The 17,173-nt window shown below is 54.0% G+C and overlaps 1 protein-coding gene across 1 annotated transcript; it reads left to right on the top strand.

The window, feature by feature from the left end:
• The first annotated feature begins 1,399 nt into the window (after positions 1-1,399).
• On the top strand, positions 1,400-11,861 carry NPTXR (neuronal pentraxin receptor). Its single transcript, XM_066184142.1, has 5 exons — positions 1,400-2,118; positions 8,688-8,910; positions 9,053-9,297; positions 9,625-9,804; positions 10,190-11,861. Exons 1-5 carry the CDS (start codon positions 1,561-1,563, stop codon positions 10,412-10,414), a joined length of 1,431 nt encoding a protein of 476 aa, XP_066040239.1. The 5' UTR covers positions 1,400-1,560; the 3' UTR covers positions 10,415-11,861.
• Positions 11,862-17,173: the final 5,312 nt, after the last annotated feature.

Here is a 17,173-nt window from a genome sequence, read left to right as displayed (position 1 = left end):
CAGCAGGGTGCAATCCTCTGCCACTGTTAGCAAGGGACAGGTTGGAGGTAGGTGGCCTCCAATTGTGTCATGGGATGCTGGCTTCTGTTTCCTTTGAATCCCATGCCAGTGCCCACTTGACCCAGCACACCAAGTACTCACCCTCCCAGAGTGCTCACTGGCCTTGACACCCGGGCCAGATGCCTGTTGCTTGGGCTTTCTTCACATCCACCTGCCCAGACTACTCCATGCCCAGCGCCACTTTTCCTCCTCAGCACTCCCTTCCATCTCTACCTCTTCCTTGAACTGCCCCATCTGTCTTCCTTTCCTCCTCCCCACAGTCTTAACAACTCCACAAAGTCGGGCAGGTCTCTTGCAGGCTCCAGGGTGAGGGTTTTGAGGGGCTGGGGTACAATGCACTCTGTGGGGAGAAAGGGTGACTGGACCCTGTCTACAGCCAAATTTGAGGAGTCCTTCATAGCTCTGGCTCCCTTGCTATCCACTCAAATATGCCTGGGGGGAAAGAAGAGGTAATCTTTACCGTTGTTTCATACCCAGCACTGGAGCTGTTTTAAACACACATGCTCCTTCTTCCCGGCTGCCTAAGGAAGGATTTCCTGCTATTACTGAGTAGAGCTTGAAATTGATTTTGTCCGTTTTCCCTCTTCTGTTCCTCTTTTCTCAGCAGGGCTGTGTCGCCAAGGCCCCAGTGTGCCTGGGGAACAGAAGAAGGCATGGCACAGATTCTGTTGGAGCAAAGAGGAAGTGGTTGTCTGAAGTAGCTTGTTTATGAGCAGTTCAGACTAGAATGAAAGTGGGGGAAGATTAAACGTGTGTCTTTATTTCCCAAATGGATAACATGGGCGTGCGGGGCAGAGGGTGAGGTATCCCATGGCAGCTCTCTGCAACAGTTCTGTCTGACGTGGGAGAGCAAGACAGCTAGGAAGTTTGCTAGTTTAATTTCTGGGAGAAAGGCAAGGAGGAAAAGGCCCGAAAAACCATCATAGGGAATGACTGATTACGAGGCTCTCACCCTCGGGGTATCAAGGGGCCCTTTACTTCCAGCCTAGCCATCTCGCAGGGGAAAAATCATGCCTTAGAATGTGCTGGAGCAGCATGCCCTCGCTGGAGGCTCCCGTCGGGCTGACTTTAGCGAGCCCGAGGCAGGGCTGGCCCCGTCCCCAGGTGCCCCCCGCGTGCCCTCCCTGCCCTTCCCGTCCCTTTGCCCGCTCGTTTCCCACCGCTCGTGCCGTCGCCTTTGCAGCATGGGGAGGGTGCTCAGCGGGAAGGGGGGGTCACTAAGAGGGGCACGGCCGGGGCGGGGGCGGCGGCGGGGGCGGTGCGGTGCGGGCGGCGCCGCCCGGCACATATAAGCGCGGCGCGGCGCGGCGGGGCCCCCGCGCCAGTGCCGCTGCCGGTACTGTTCTTCCCTGCCGGCTCCCTCCGGGCTGCCCGTCCGTCCCTCCGACCGTCCATTCCCCTCTCCATCCCCGCCCGCTTTTGTTTTTTCGCCGTCCGCGGGCTCGGGCCCCCCACGCCGCTGCCACCCTGAAGTTTCTGGCGGTGCTGCTGGCGGCGGGCATGCTGGCTTTCCTCGGGGCCATCATCTGCATCATCGCCAGCGTCCACCCGGCCGGCACCGCCGCGCCCGCCGCCGCCGCCGACAATGACTCGGCCGCCGCCGCCCTCCTGCCCGCTGCCGACAAGGGGCTGGGAGCGCTGCACGGCCCCGCCGAGGCTCTGGCTAGCGCCGGGCCGCGCCTGCCGGGGGGGCCGCCACTCTTCAGCCGCTTCGTCTGCACCCCGCTGAGCACCGAGTGCCCGGCCACCGGCACCGGCACCACCGCCGGCAGCGCCGCCGGCCCCGAGGAGCTGCTGGCGCTGCGGAGCGCGGCGGCCCAGCTGCGCCGCACGGCGCTGGAGCAGAAGGAGCGGATCCGCATGGACCAGGAGACCATCCGGGAGCTCACCGGCAAGCTCAGCCGCTGCGAGGGCGGCCTGCAGAGTCCCCCCGCCGCCGCCGGGCTCCGCGCCGCCCCGCGCCCCGGCACCATGGGCCACCCTCCGGACGAGCCGCCCGCCGTGCGGGAGCTGGAGGAGGCTGTCCGCACTCTCCAGGACCGAATCGACCGGATAGAGGTGCGAGGGATGCTCCTGGGTGTCTGGGAGGGATGCTCCCAGGGAAAGATGCTCCTGGGGGTCTGGGAGAGATGCTCCCAGGGAAAGATGCTCCCACACGTGCCATTCCCCCGGCCTGCAGCCACATGCATCCTGAACTAGCTCATCTCCCTCATGAGGCGTCAGAAAAGTTGTCCTTGCCTCCCTCTTTCCTGAGATCTCTGCCCAGGGGCAAGGGACTCACCTTGAGCCCTGCTCTCTTCTTTCCATGCAGGGTAGTCCCAAAGCACCAGGGCTGCTGCACTTTCTCCCCAAGTAGGGTACCTTGCTTGCCCCATAGCACCTGCTAAGGACTCCTCCAGAGCAGATTGGCAGCTCAGGGCCAGATCCTGTCCTTTAGCAAAAAGGTAAACCCCATCTGATGCCATCATGGTTATGAATAGGACATCTCACAAAGTAAAATGCAGTGCCATCCACTATGAGTCTGGCACCCTTTCCCCACATGGTCCGTAGGAGCTAGAGAGAGAAGGGCACAGCTGATCTCATTCACTGTGCCCATTCCTGTGGCATTGGGCTGTTGGCACTTGGGATGGGAACCCCTGGTCGCCATTCTGTAGCAGTGGTGCAGCATGTGCCTGGCAGGCTCAGCCCTGGCCCAGCCACAATCCAGTGGCACCAAAGGCTCTACCATGATGCCTGTCATGGGGCACATCATGGAGTGCATGTGGGTGTTGATTTATTTAGGCTCAGCAGTCCCATGGAACTTGGCAGTCTTTGCAGGATATGGCTGTGGCAATGGTTTTGGCACATGAGAGCTGCAAAAGGAGAGTTGTCTGTGTTCCCTGTGGGAATTGCTCCAGGTAGGGCTTGTTCCCTGAGGTCTGTCAGGTGTCAGAGCCACCTGCAAGGAACTTCCTGGGAGTCCTTAACCTTCTCATCCTCCTGTTCAGTTCCCTGTTGACCTCTCCACTCTTCCCTGGAGCATGGAGCTAGGAGGGGGGTCATGCAGCACCTTATGGGGTCCCTCTCCTCAGCTTTTCCCTTCTGCCCCCCCTCACTACAGACGTGGGTGCAGCAGCAGCAGGCAATAGATGGGAAATTCAGAGCCTGACTAAGGTCACAGGCTGAGAAATGAGACTGGGAGAGAGGTTTATTGTAATCAATGGATATATGAACAGGAATAAAAAGACAGAATGGCAAACAAACACATGAACACAAGAAGGAAAAGAGCTGGAAGACCACAGAGGAAGCACCTGTGAGCTGCCAGGGTAATGCACACACAGGCACAAGAAGAAACACAGAGGCATGCCAGGCACATGCAGGGATACTGGGATGTACAGCCTATCTCACACGTTGCCCGGAGCCAAATGCAGCCAAATGGAAGGACAGACCCCCTCAAAAACCCATGCAGCCCTAAAGAAATATTTTCCACCAGTGAATAACACAGCAAGTATGCTCACCCAAAAATGTAGTGGGGAAATAAGTCTCTGCACACATATACCAGACAGTGCAGGGTGGAATGGTGCCCAGCAGATCAGTTTGGATCTTGGGGAGCATCAGGCCATAGAGCCGTGCTCTCCCTCTTCTCTGTGGGGCAGCATCACTCATGAGCTGCCCTGGCCCCTCTCCTGGGGTTTCTGGTGATGGTAGGAGGTCTGGGGTGGAGGAGGAGGGTGAAGCTCACAAGGGTTGGAGCAGGCCATAACATGCACCTAGGGAGCCTAAAGCAGTGCTGGGACAAGGCTCATGCACACACTGATGAGGAAGCCAAGTGGCACATGACCAAAAATATTCAGTTTTGTATTGCCAGGAGCCTGAGAGTCTCAAGTATATTCTGCAGGGGAGACACAGCTCACTGAGGTTCAGTGAGCCTGCCAGATGAGGAAATAGGGCAGCGTGTTACAGGTGGGCTGGACTTTGTCTGTCCTGGCTTCCACCTGGTAAAAATTGTCACCTGTGTGCACCACACCCCTGTGATGGCTGCAGCCCAGCCAGCTGAGGCTCATGGTCACACCTCAGCCCTCCAGTGACACTTGCCTGTGGCCTCCCTCTCTGAATTGCCTCCCACCCCAGGAGCAGACACCTAAAACTTCATGGTAGGGTATCTGCACTCCTCTGTCCCGCATGGCTCCAGCTGTCAGCCCTGGGAGCCTTCCTGGGTTACCCCGTGACATGGGAGGCACTCATCCGAAAAGGTGACCTTTGAGGACAGTCCCAGGGTGGCCCCCATGTGCTGAAGACCCTGCAAAATCCATTGGGAAGGAGAGGAAATGCTGCCAAGTCTGTGGTGGCTTAGTCTCAGAAGAGAGATGACACACAGTGTCATGAGCTGCTCTGGGAAGACTGCATCCCAGAGAGTCTCCAGTCAGGTTTGCCAGCAGGGATTACTGCTGGATACTTCAGTGCTGGGACTGCGGGAGGGGGCTGGTGGAAGATTGCTGATCTAATCTGGGCACTCTCAGCCCTCCCTGTCTGTAAGACATAACAAGATTTATTTATGCACTGAAAAACCTATTAAGGCATTTGTTTCTTAATTTTGTCAGCATGGCAGAAGGATTTCCCAGGAGAGGATGCAGGGAGGGCCCCCATGGTCTTGCTCTTTGTCCCTTGCCATTTGTGTGGGGCTGGGCTAGCATTCACACATCAGCACAGCATTCACACATCTTCCCTCACCTCTTCCTAATGCCACCCGAGGCACTGATCGTCTCTTCCTCATGCACAGCAGCCTAGTTAGGTTTTTCATCTTGGTTTTGAGGGTTCCCCCTTTCTCTCGGCACGTGCTTATGTCTGTACACTCTGGTGCATCTTGGAACACAGAGCCGAGGGACCCAGGTGCTCCTTTTCCATGCTTTTAGTTGCTGCCACAAATGGAAAGGTATCAGGGAGAGAATCACCTTGGCTGCCTGGGCTGTGCAGAGATGCAGATGCCCCCCTTCTCCCCATCATCCCTTGCAGAAGAGCAGAGCAGGCAAGGGGACAAGCCTGATGGGCTCCATAGGGGACCTGGTGGAATTGCAACAGCCTGTTCGCTCCTCAGCTGGTTCATGGCTGTGCCATTGTGGCTGGTGGCCTGGCTGATGGCAGGAAGCCCTCGGGTAAGGGAATGGGAATGGTAGTGACCTAGCTGCTTCCCTCGTGTCTTCATCTCCAGCTGTGTGGGGACATAAAACACCCAAACTGTGACAGTCCCAGCCCCCTCAGTAAGGTTTTAGGGGGACAGGATCAATGGTGAGCCCTTCTCTTGTGAGGAAGAGGGAAAGGCTGATGCATTCCTGGTTTTTTCTACTCCATGCAGACCCTTTTGGAGTTTAATGATCCCCAAGGTCCTGCCTGAGTCCAAAAAACCCTGGTACAGCAGGTGTGCTGTCCTGCAGCAGTGAGCATCCCAGGGTAGCAGCCACTGAGGAGTTTTGTGCAGGCTGTAAGGTTTCATGGTTTCAAGGAACAGAATGGGTCTGCTGTGTGCGTGCACCCAGTCAAGCATCATGATCCCTGGGATGTGCTAGGGCTCCATCCCACAGGTATTGTCCTGTGCTCCTGCCTGCCCTGTCCCAGCAGCCAAGGTGGGCACTGATGTGCTGGGGGCTGAGGGGGAGCAGCAGCGCCCAGATTTGCCAGTGCATTAATAAATAAGGCTCTGATCTCCTTATGTAAATCAAAGTGAATTTGCTGACTGAGGGCTGTGGCCCCAGTGAGCACATGCTGGCATGGCTGCTGCAGCCTCCTGCCACCACCTCCCCCTCCCCACCCCCTGCAAGCCACTGACATTTAATGTGATTAATATTACCTGGCATCTTTCAATCTTTTGCCAGTTCTGGTGGCCAAAAAGTGTGGAACGAGCCTCCCCCACACCCACTGCCCACTCCCCTGCTGCCTGTGCAGCGACAGATGGGAAGCTGGGTGCCTGCTGAACAGCCAGGGAGAAGGCGTTTCCCCCCCTTCCCCTCCCCAAAGGTCACCAGTAAATAACAGCTGCACATCAACCATTAATAATTTTGCAAATAATTTGCCTTGTGAGAAAGATGCTCGAGCAGCGGCTTGGAGATGAGGATCATGGCTCAGGGATGCAACCCAGTCTGGCATCAGTGGGATCATCCAGCACAACTCAGCTGCACAATGAGAATGGGGAGTCCAGTCTCCTGTCCAGCCATCATCTGGCTGTGGGGATACAGATGGTGTTTGCTGGAATGGCCCTGAAACCCTGCCAGATGAGAGTACTAGCTACAATCCCTTTCCAGAAAGAACATGGGGTCAGCAATGGTTCAGTCAGCCATGTGGCTCTGGCTGTAGGTGCCCTGGCTGCCAACTTGGAAGGACCAGCAAGAGGTGGAGAGAGGGCTGTATGGGGAAAAACTCAGGAGGGGGAAGAAAATGAACAAAAGGGGAAAGGCACAGTGTGTGTGCATGGAGAGAAGCACCAGGAAGAGATGCTCCAAAGCCAGAGAAATGAAAAAGGCAGAGGGAGATAAGTTACAGAGGGAAGAAAATAGCAGCAGAGAGAAAAGCAGGAGGAAAATGAAGGTAAAAAAACTACTCAGCCGCTACTGAATAATGTACGGCAGGGTATCGGGGGCTAGTGAGAGTGACAAGATCTCCCAGCTTTTTCTTTTTTCATCATTAACAGATGGAGCCATGCATGAAAACAGGGACGTAGGCTCCAAACCTGCAGCTCGAGCAATCAAAGCGTGCGGCAGACAGGAGCGTGCCAGCCTCTGCTGTAGGCAGGCAGCCTGAAAGAATGAGAAAAGCGCTTGGAGCCCAGGGGATGTGGCCACAGAGGCAAAGGCAAACCTATCCCACCTGTGCTGCCTCCTGCCAAGGCAGCCAGCTCAGCTTGGGTACAAATGCAGACAGCTTCAGGTGGGAATTACCTCTGCCAGGAGGATGAGGATTAACCTTTCCATTTCCCTTCCCTTCTGCCATCTCTTCCCTGCCTTTCATCCAGTGGATCCTCAAGACCCCTAAAAAAAAAAAAAAAAAAAAAAAAAGGTGCTGGGCACTTGCCCCTTACCAGAGAGGTTTTGCTCTCACTGGAAGAGCATCCTTAGTGCTGCTCAGAGCAAGCTGGCAGTGAGAGCTGGCATTTAGTCCAGGCTGACATATGTCCTCAGCACAACCTCTCTTTTCTTGCTGGGTTTTTCTTTTCCAGGTTGGTTTTCCTCATAGAACCTGTGGGTTTGCCCTGTCAGACCCTGCCAGCAGCTCTTGCAGACCTTGAGGCATCACTTCCATTTTATTTGTAGCTTGAGCATGTTGTTGCCCAGAGTACATTTGTGCTCACACCAACACAACCTTCTCACTTTTCCTCTCCCTGCTGTTCCCATCCGCCAAGGCTGCATCCTGCCGAGCCAAACCTGACTTTCTTCCAGCCTTCCCCTCCCCTCTGTTGTTCATGATGGGTAACAAAGATTAGGGGTGACATGGGCAGGCATCCCTCCCCTTCAGTTTTGTGTGCCTGATTATCAGGTCCTGTCCAGCCTGGAGAAGCTGGATGTAAGAAAGAAGAAAAAGAAAGGAAGCCAGAACCACAGGTGAGTGTGCTGACCTTCCCCAGGCTAGCTGAGGCAGGAGGGAGGCTGTTCAGATCGACATGGATGGTATTCCCCATGTCCTGCCAGTACAAGCCATGTGAATGTCCAGGGCTGAAGCAGCCATGCAGATCCCTTGGTGCCAGAGGAGCCAAGGCAAGGGTCTCCATAGCTGCTCCAGCACCCCTGGGAAGGTCTGGCAACACAGAGAAGGTGGCTGTCATCTTTCAGAGCCCAAGGCAGAGATACTAATGCACTAAGGACAGGGGGAAAGAAGAGGGCTCCTATTTACAGAGAAATTCCAGGAGCATGGTAAAGGGTCACATTCTCCCTTCCAGACTGGTTTTCTTCCAGCTGGGGTAAGGTCTTTGCAGAGTGCAGTAGCAGCTGGGAGCATTTTCACCAGCTGCTGTGTTGGATTTGCCATGGAAAGAATTTTGGTCTGAGTGTTAACCCTGATGGGACAAGACAGCCTTGATGTCCCCAGATGATGGCTTGTGCCTTGAGGACCAGAGCCAGATGACAGCCTGGCACCAGTCCCACTTGTCCCTGGCATCCTGGTGGCCTGGGAGTGGTTGGCTTGTGGAGAGCTACCTGGCACACGTGCACACACCCCTGCACACCAGCTGAGCTCAGCTAAGAGGATTACAGCCCCATTAAGTGATGTTAGTGTGCTTGGCTATAGATAAGCAGCTTCACGAGCAACAGTAGTGGCCAGGAGCTCCAAGGTCCTGCCTGCATCATTTCCTTATCGTGGGAGGCTGCCTGCAGGAGCAGAGCAAACATCCCATCCTTGCTGTCTCTGAAGCAGCAGAAAGTCATAAAGAGCAGCCAAGGTTTGTTTTGCAGTAATGAGCTCAATGGGGGCTCTGAGAGGGGAGGTACAAAGTCAGCTGGAGGTTCTTGGAGAAGACCCCAGTGCGGATATGGGACTGTCATCCCAGCACTACCTGTAGTGCTGCAGGATGGACATGTCCTTATTTAACCTCTTATTGTGACACTGTGCTGAATTTTGTCTTTTGTGCCTCCTATTCCCACCATTGTGGCTGCCACCAAATGCAGCAGGAGCTGCCAGCCCGCACCAATGGCTCAGCACCCACTGCCCCGGCACTTGCCCGTGATGCCCTCCACACCAAGATGGAGCAGCTGGAGGAGCAGCTCCTTTCCAAGATCCTGACCCTGCAGAAGGAGCGCCAGGCCGCCAGCACTGACCGCAGCCAGCAGCAGCACAACATCGAGAAGGAGCTGGACTCCCTCCAGAACCGGGTGACAGAGCTGGAGCACGGTGGGTCCTGCCCAGTGGGGATGGAGGTGGGGCGGAGGGTTCCTACCCCAAGGTGCATCACCAGGAGAGCCCCAGGACAGGTCACCCTTATCCCAGTTACAGGTGCTGACCTTCCTTTCTCCTCCCCATCCTTGATATGTAGGACCACTGGGCTACAATTCTCCTAATGCCTTCAAGGTGACCATCCCGGTGCAGAACAACTACATGTATGCCCGCATGAAGAAGAGTCTGCCAGAGCTGTATGCCTTCACCATTTGCATGTGGCTGAAGTCCAAGGCCCTGGCAGGCATTGGCACCCCATTCTCCTACTCTGTCCCGAGCCAAGCCAATGAGATTGTGCTGTTGGAATGGGGCTCTAACCCCCTGGAACTGCTCATCAATGACAAGGTCAGCCCAGTTGCAGGAGGGGCAGGAGAGAAAACCCTCCCCTCATCTTCTCTGGTTCAATCCCCCTAGGAAATTATATTCCTGGTGGCACTGGTATGGGGAGCTGGGAGAAAGGGGCCCTCAGTTTATAGTGGGAGGCAGGAGGATTGGGACGATGGCTCATTGGGGTGAGTTTTGAGAGGGAGAAGTAGCACATTTGGATGTCCATAGATTTTGGGATGCCACCACCACTACGGGGGTGCACTGATTGCTCTGAGAGTGGCTGGGCATATCCTGGTGTCCCCCAGTGGTCCTACCGAGCACCGGGATTTTGCTCTTCTCTCAAAGGTTGCCCAGCTGCCGCTGAGTCTGAAGGACAAGGCCTGGCACCATGTCTGCGTGGCATGGACCACCCGGGATGGGAAGTGGTCAGCATACCAGGATGGTGAACAGCGGGGTGCCGGCGAGAACCTGGCCTCCTGGCATTCCATCAGGCCCCAGGGCATCATCATCCTGGGTCAGGAGCAGGTAGGTACCAGTTCAACACCAAGAGCTGCCAGTTAGCATCGCTGTAGTGGGAACTGGCTGTGGGAAAAAGCCCCCAAATGGATGGGGCAAGGGGATGGGGCAGCATGGGCAGGAGCACTCAGCAAGGCAGTTGGCTCTCATGCCTGTTCATCCAGCCTCCAGGCTTGCCATGTGCCCTCACTGTCTTCTCTTCCTGATCCCTTTGTCCTCCCTGCCTTGTCTTCTTGAACCTCTTCCATGCACTATCTCCTTCCCTCCTTGCCATCAAGCACCTTGCTCTGCTTCTTCCCAAACTTCTCCCTCTCCCCTTTGCCATTTCCCACTGGATGCATGTTCCTCCTCTTCTCTTCACCCCTGTCCAATCACCTCTCCTGCTCTTTCCCAGGACACCCTGGGGGGCCGCTTTGATGCCACACAGGCCTTCGTGGGAGAACTGGCGCAGTTTGCCGTGTGGGACCACATGCTGGCTCCAGCAGAGATCCTGGGCTTGGCTAACTGCACCTCCCACCTCCAAGGGAATGTAATCCAGTGGGATGACCAGGCAGTGGAGGTCTTTGGAGGTGCCAGCAAGGCGGGCTTTGCCGCCTGTGAGGACGGGAAGAAGGCATGAGTCGCCCCCAGCCCTCTCCCCAGCGCCAAGGACCCTGGTTTCAGCCCTGAAGTAGGGAGCCCCTTTCTCCCCTCCCAGACCAGTAAGCCTTGCTGGGGCAATGCCTGAGCCCCCCATGCTGGTGTCCCAGGAGGGAGAGGGGCCCCTGGAAGCCTCCCTGTTGTCCCTGTGTTGGTGCTGTGGCTTGTCCTCATTCCTGGCAGGCTGGCTCCCCTTGCCCCACTTCTGTTTTGGGTGGAACTCGTACCTGCAGGTGTCCTTGGTATGGTGAGGGTCCTCACCTTGTAAGACCCAACAGGGAGTGGGAAGGAGAACTCCATCTACTTTGAATGCAGTCCAGCCTCAGTGGGATGCCAGGGTGCAGGCATCACCTGAACACATCCCTTTTCCTTATTTATTTCTAGCAACCTCACTGTCTGTTTTTATGAGCCTGCATTCCATGATCTCACCTCCAGCCCCATTCTTCTCCTGCTTTTTTAAATGTGGCCCCAGGGAAGCTGAGGGAGAATGGCAGAGTCAGTAGCACAGTACTTATCTGCCTGCATCCCTTTCCCTGCCTCTGCTGCCTGTTTGGGCAGGGCTGCTCAAGGGGAGCCAGGTTTTTGAGGCAGAGGGAAGAGAGCACTCCCCACCACCTCCAAGCTGGTCAGTCACCTAGGGAATGGGGGGCTAGAGGCAAAGCATCTACCCCAGTGCTGGCCGAGTGGGAAAGAGTGCAGCACTGCCATCGAAGGGAGCAAAAGCAAGAAAAAAGAAACACAGGATGGTGGCGGTCAGAGGAGCCCTGCCATCCATCCCCCAGTCTTTTGGTACTGGATTGGGCTACTGCCCTTGGTTACACCTAGGTCCCCTTCTTTAGCTGCTCCTTGCCAGGAACATGGCTGCCACTGGCCTTGAAACTGGGAGGGTGAAAGAGCAGGCTGGTGTTTTACCTGTGGAGTGCCTGAGAATACGCTTTTTCCACATTGTGTGGTCACCAATATCTTGATATGTGAGTGTGTGTACGTGCAGATGTGTGTGTGTCTGGGGGTGGGGTGGGAGGGTTATTTTGGGGCTCTTATGGTTGCTCAATGCAGTGTTCAGCTTCCAGTGTTCCCCCCTACCCTAAGTCCCTCTTTGGGTGGCAGCTGCTTCCACCCCTGGGAGAGGCAAAGCTGGCAGAAGGGACACCCCTGCCACCCCCCCATCCCCACCCCCGCCAGGGTCTCTGCCAGTGCTGGGGTGGCTCAGCCCACTGGGGATGACACAGCGGGGATGGGGAGCAGCCCTTGTGCCAAGTGGGAACACTGTGACCTTTGTGCACCCTGAGGAGCTGCCCCTCTCCCTCGCTCGCTTGTGCGCTTTCTCTAATGCACGTTTGTGAAAAGGGCACCTGACATGCACCCGTGTTGGGACATTTCTTTTGTAAAGCTGATCGTGAACAATAAAAGTGATGTTTTCTGTTCGAGCCTCCTGCGGAGCACGAGGTTGCTGGGGGGACAGATGGGGCTGGTCAGCCCAACATGAGGTGACCTCCCCCAGGGTACTTAGGGTTGCATCACTGAAGGGAGTTGGCTGGGCCTACCGCTGGCATTATGGGAATATCATCACAGGGATTGGTATTGTTGCCCCAGAGGGGCAGGGGATGGTGTCACAGTCTAGCCACTTTTGATCTACCCCACTGCAGAGCTGTATGGGGTACAGGCTGCTGCTGGTGGGGCATGAGGGCTGGGGGAAATACCTCTCCATGGAGGAAAGCAGAAACAAGAGAGAAATCATGGTCTCTAGGTCAGAGCATGATAGCAAGCAACTCACATTGAGTATAAATCCAGTAAAGTAGTAGTTATGAGTTTCTGACCTCATTACCTCTACCTTCACCAATATCTGGGGGAAACAGAGCACAAAGCCAGAGGACTGAGTTTTCTCATTCCTTGCATGTTGGTGGGATCTCCTCTCTGAGTCAGAGCTGCTCCCCCACTTCTCCTTTTGGAGGATATTTAATGCCATAAAAGAAAGGCTGGCACTCTCACCTTCAGCACATCTTCACAAAGTTGAGGGCTGGTTTTGAAGAAAAAGTGTGTATTTCAGCTGGAACACTGGTTCAAGGGCCTTGCCGAGCTGGAGGCTCACACCCGCATTACTAAGAGGAGAGGGTTCAACAGGTGCCATCTGCTCGTGCGCTCAAATAACAGCAGCATAATTAAGAAGCACAACATTTTTTAGAGGAGGAAATGTCAAAAAACACTGCTGGGATCATAGAAAGAGGTTAAATGGGGCTGGGAGGGGAAACTTGTCCAGAAAACCCTCCTATCAAGACTGCAGACGCACTATGAGAGGGCTCTTGGCCCTCCTTTCTCCCTATGGCTTTTTCATTTCTCTGGCTTTGGAGCATCTCTTCTCTGCTGGCCAAGGCAGGAGAAATGTGAGAGGATGAACAAGGATGGAAACAGCCTGGCCACTGATGTAGGCTATTGGCAAAACGCCCATCTCCTCCGGAGCCTGGAAACTCAGCCCATGTTGAAAATGTGTGTAAATCCTCTTCAGAAAAAGCTGAAACAAAGGGGACACCAGGAGATGCTTGATCAGAGCCTTCAGTGCTGTCCTCCTCATCCCTGCCAAATGATGCTGGCGTGATCCTAATCCTAGCCATGTCACTTCTGGAACAGAAGAATGAGGGGGAGCCTGGTCATAGAGTTTCTGCAGGGCAAGCTCCTTTCCCCCAGAGGTTTGCAACCAGTTAGGCAGACCTAGGGGCACGCAGGAAAACTTAGTAAAATTTTCCCAAACTTTTTAAAAGCTTCCAGCAAATGCCTCCACATAAGGCTCTTCAGCAAACAAAGGCATTATGGAGAGATTAGAAACTGGATGGGAGACACAAATGAAGAGCAGAAATAAATATTTGATTTCCATCCTGCCCTGGCTCTGTGCAGGATGCAACGTCTGCTTCCTACCCATCTGAGGAGGAGGAGAGCAAGATAAGACCATTTTTTTTCAGTAAGGTGAGCCTTGCAAGAGCTGCAAACCTGCAATAGGGCTTAAAAGGTAAAGGAGATGACAAATCAATAATGTTGCTGGCTGCAAGGTGTAATTACAATGACTTACACGCATTGCTTGCTTCTAAATGAACCAGGAGCACTCAGGAGAAGCCCCATGTCTCTCTAAGGGCAGCTGGTTGGAAAACAGTACAGAAGAGATAAGGAACGTCAGCCTTGAGGGAAAGGGGTGGGGGGATGGGTAAAGAAGGAAATTTTTAACGATGCGGAGAAGGTTTTGTGGTTGTGGTAGGTGCTTCAGCTGGTTGGCTGTGTTGTGTCCAGATATCCACGATAGGGTGGAAAAGGTGGAGGGCACCCAAAAGGTGGGCAGCGCAGGGCAAGGGCACTGCTGGGCTGTGGCAGTTCAGCACGGGAGCTGGCGCAAGAGGAGGTGGTGTGGGAGACAGGCAGGTATGATTGATGCTACCCACATGCTGCCCGCTATCTCCCTGCCAAGCAGTTGTAAGCACACTTATAGGAGAGGAAAGGGACTGCCATTTACTTTCCTAGTCTGCAGGACTCACTGCTGCAGGGCTTTCTGCTAGCCAAGAGGTTAGTCAGACTCAAATACCACCCACTCCATACTCCCAAAGGGTTTTCTCCGGCAGTGAAGAAGACCATGTCAAATATGGCAACAGGAAACCTTTGGGCCTGATGGCTATTAATTATTGTGTTTGAAAATAAAATGCTGACATTTATGAATGTCATGTTATGAACCCTTCCAGCCCCTGCTCCTCTTTCCAGAGGGCACCACTAGCCATGCAGGCTCTGCCTTGCCAGGGACACGGGCAATCCTGGGACCCTAGAGTGGGCTTTAGGGATCTCCTGTGCTCCACAATCCCTGCAACCTCTGCAGAGTTTGTATCGTCACAGCTCCCTGCAGTGTGTCAGCCTCCTGGTGCCCTCAAACGAGGTCAAGCCAGCCCAGAGTTGTAACCAGGAGGTGACTGCCAAAGTCCCCACTACCTGCTCTGCCTTAGCAACGGGGCGCTGCCTAATTGCCTCCTTTCACCTCCTTGTCCTGCTGGGAGCCTCTCTTGCTCCCTCCCAGAGCCAGGAAGGCTCATTAAGATTTGTGCAGTGCTCACACAGGGAATGCACCACGATTCCGGAGCATCTGGCACAGGAACAGCCCGTGCACAGCTGCTAGTGCTGCAGCAACAGACCTTAATAACAGTAGCTGTTGTTACTAGAGGTCGTAGCTACGGGATCATGTGGGGCACTGTGTTTCCCAGCAGACAAGGGGATACAGCTGTCCCGAAGTGAGCTGCCCCGTCTTCCTGGCTGCCACCCATTCCTGTACACCAGCGTCGCCATCTTTGCCTTCCCTCAGCTCAACATGGTGGGGGTTCTGATCCCAGTGAAATGTGGCTTCAGCATTCCCACAAGGCCTCCTGAAAGCTGCCTCTACACCATCCTGGGGCAGCTGCAGGGTGGATCTTGGTGTGACCCAAGTCTCCAGCCTTGGCCCTCTGTTACCACCCAAGGTGGTGTGGAACAGTTCCCAGTCCCTGGGCTGTGCTGACAGGCTGGACAGCAAGCTCCAGCCCCCCTGCTTTACTACAAAGAGGAGATGGGGCATGGCAGAGCCTGTGCCCACAGGGACAATGGGGAAGTCCCACAACCTGGCCAGAAGCAGATAAGAAAACAAAGAAAAGAAAGGAAGAATAGTGTCCTCCATCTGATGAAGAGTCAGCCTGCTGTCTTGTCAATGAAGATGACTAAAATAAAGCATGAGGCAGTATAGTTATCACATATATGTATATTTTGCAGTCAGTGGTCACTTTTCTGTGCTCAGCTAAGAAGTACAACACACCCTCATATCAGAAGGCAAATGGTACTTTGTTTCAATGCATTTCACTGCGGCTGCTGAAAACAAAGGGATGAAAGTTTCCACCTCTGATTAGTGGCAAATAAGGCATGACCAGCCAGAGCAAAGCAACAATTCCAGCTCCCAACAGATCCACAGGGGTGAATTGAACCCTTGCTCTGGATTTTCTTTCACCTACAGAATGGTACCTGGGCTACTAATATTGAAAACTGAAGATCAGGTAATGTGCTGTCTCTGCCATCACAGCCAGCAGCAAAAGGACCAGTATATGCAACCTTTGTTGGCTCAGCAAAACTCTGACTGTGGCAGCCTGTGGAAACCCAGCACTTGAGGGTCCAGAAACCTGCTCTCATTTTACTAAGCCACAGTAGATGGAGACAGGCCAGCAGAATGCTCTCCTTCCTCAGGAGGCACCTCTATCTTGCAGCCCCACTGTATCATCCACCACAATCACAAAAACATTGTTTTTCTGTCTTTGGGCCCACTGCAGCTTTTGTTTGGCCATTTCCCTTTAGCTTCTCACCTAGGAGCCACTGATGATTAATCCTCAGAAGCAGTCCCAGCATTCCCTGAGGGAAACACTCCTGGAGATCACATTGATGAGAACCAAAGCACGTTTAATTGAACCCAGAATCACACAGATAAGCGTGCTCCCCCCTGCCTCACACACGGAGGCACATGCACACAAACATACCAGCTCACACTCGCTGCTTGGTAGTAAAAGTGGGTGAACTACACAGGGATTAAAGCATTAAAAAACCTCAGCAAGTATACGGTGCTTGAAAGTGCTGTGTCCCTGGAGAGACTAGAGTAGCTGCCTGGAGATAAAGTAATGATGATGGAAAGATCTTCTTCCTCACAGAGATTCTCTTCCTAATTATCTTGTCTGAAATGAAAAAATTATGATCTCCCAGCTTTTATCTGTCTCTTGACAATTTTAGCTCTGTGCCTGCCTTGTTGCAAGAGGCCCAAAAGAGGAAGAAGGAATTAGCCCAGGAGGCAGGAATGGTAGGAGAACGAGTGGCACAGGAGGCAGTGCTTCATTTTTGTCACCACCAGCAGCGACAGAAAAGGAAAAGATGAATGATCACTTCAGCTTTGTCTTTCCAAGCCCAAAGGCAGCTTCCCTGCCTCCAGCACTGCTCTGTCAGGCAAAGGACAGGCAGGAGGTCAGATGCACTTGCTGAACCTGTGAAAGAGATAACAAGGTGTTCTCCCTGTGATCACAGGGCAAAGCTTGGTGCTACAGTGAGGGAAGAGGACTCTTGAGGTGGTGGGGGCAGGAGAGTGCCCAGATTGTTCCTCCCCCACTCTTTTCCTTCTCAAACATCTGGAAAGCAAATTCTTCTTTCAGCAGGCAGTGAGCAGCAAGAATGTTTCAAACACACACCAACCAGAAGAACCCAATGAAAAATCAGACTCGTAAGCCACTCTGCAAGACAAGGATGGGCGCTGATGGAAAACTAGGCATCACACCCAGCAGCTGGGGCTTTGCACAGGAGAAGTCTTTCCCTTGGTATAATCCTGGAACTTGCTGCTTCTCTATCGGTGTTAATTTCAGATGAATGAAACTCTAGACCTCCCTTGAAAACTGTTTAAGCCCTGGTTTAGAAGTAATCAGTGTTTGGCTAGCAGGGTGCAGAGACAACATAGGTTTTGTAGCAAGCCCAGAGCCAAGAAAAACCTCAAAACACACAGACATCACAAGCATAAAGCCATGGAGGGTGGGAGGGAGGCGATTTTCTCAGCGGGGATGGAGGCTGGTGCTATAGGAGCTGTTTGCAAACTCATGATTCAAACCCATAGCATCACTTTCTCCTTTACAGTCCTGTTGACATGCAAACATGAGCTGTTGCCTTCTCCAACACAATGAGAACTGTGTCCAGTTCCGGAACCCCCAGTTCAGGAAGGACA

This window comes from Chamaea fasciata, unplaced genomic scaffold, assembly GCF_029207755.1.
Source record: "Chamaea fasciata isolate MVZ Bird 193981 ecotype frontalis unplaced genomic scaffold, bChaFas1.0.hap1 SCAF_5, whole genome shotgun sequence".
Classification (NCBI taxonomy): domain Eukaryota; kingdom Metazoa; phylum Chordata; class Aves; order Passeriformes; family Sylviidae; genus Chamaea; species Chamaea fasciata.
This window is presented reverse-complemented; position numbering and strand designations above follow the sequence as displayed.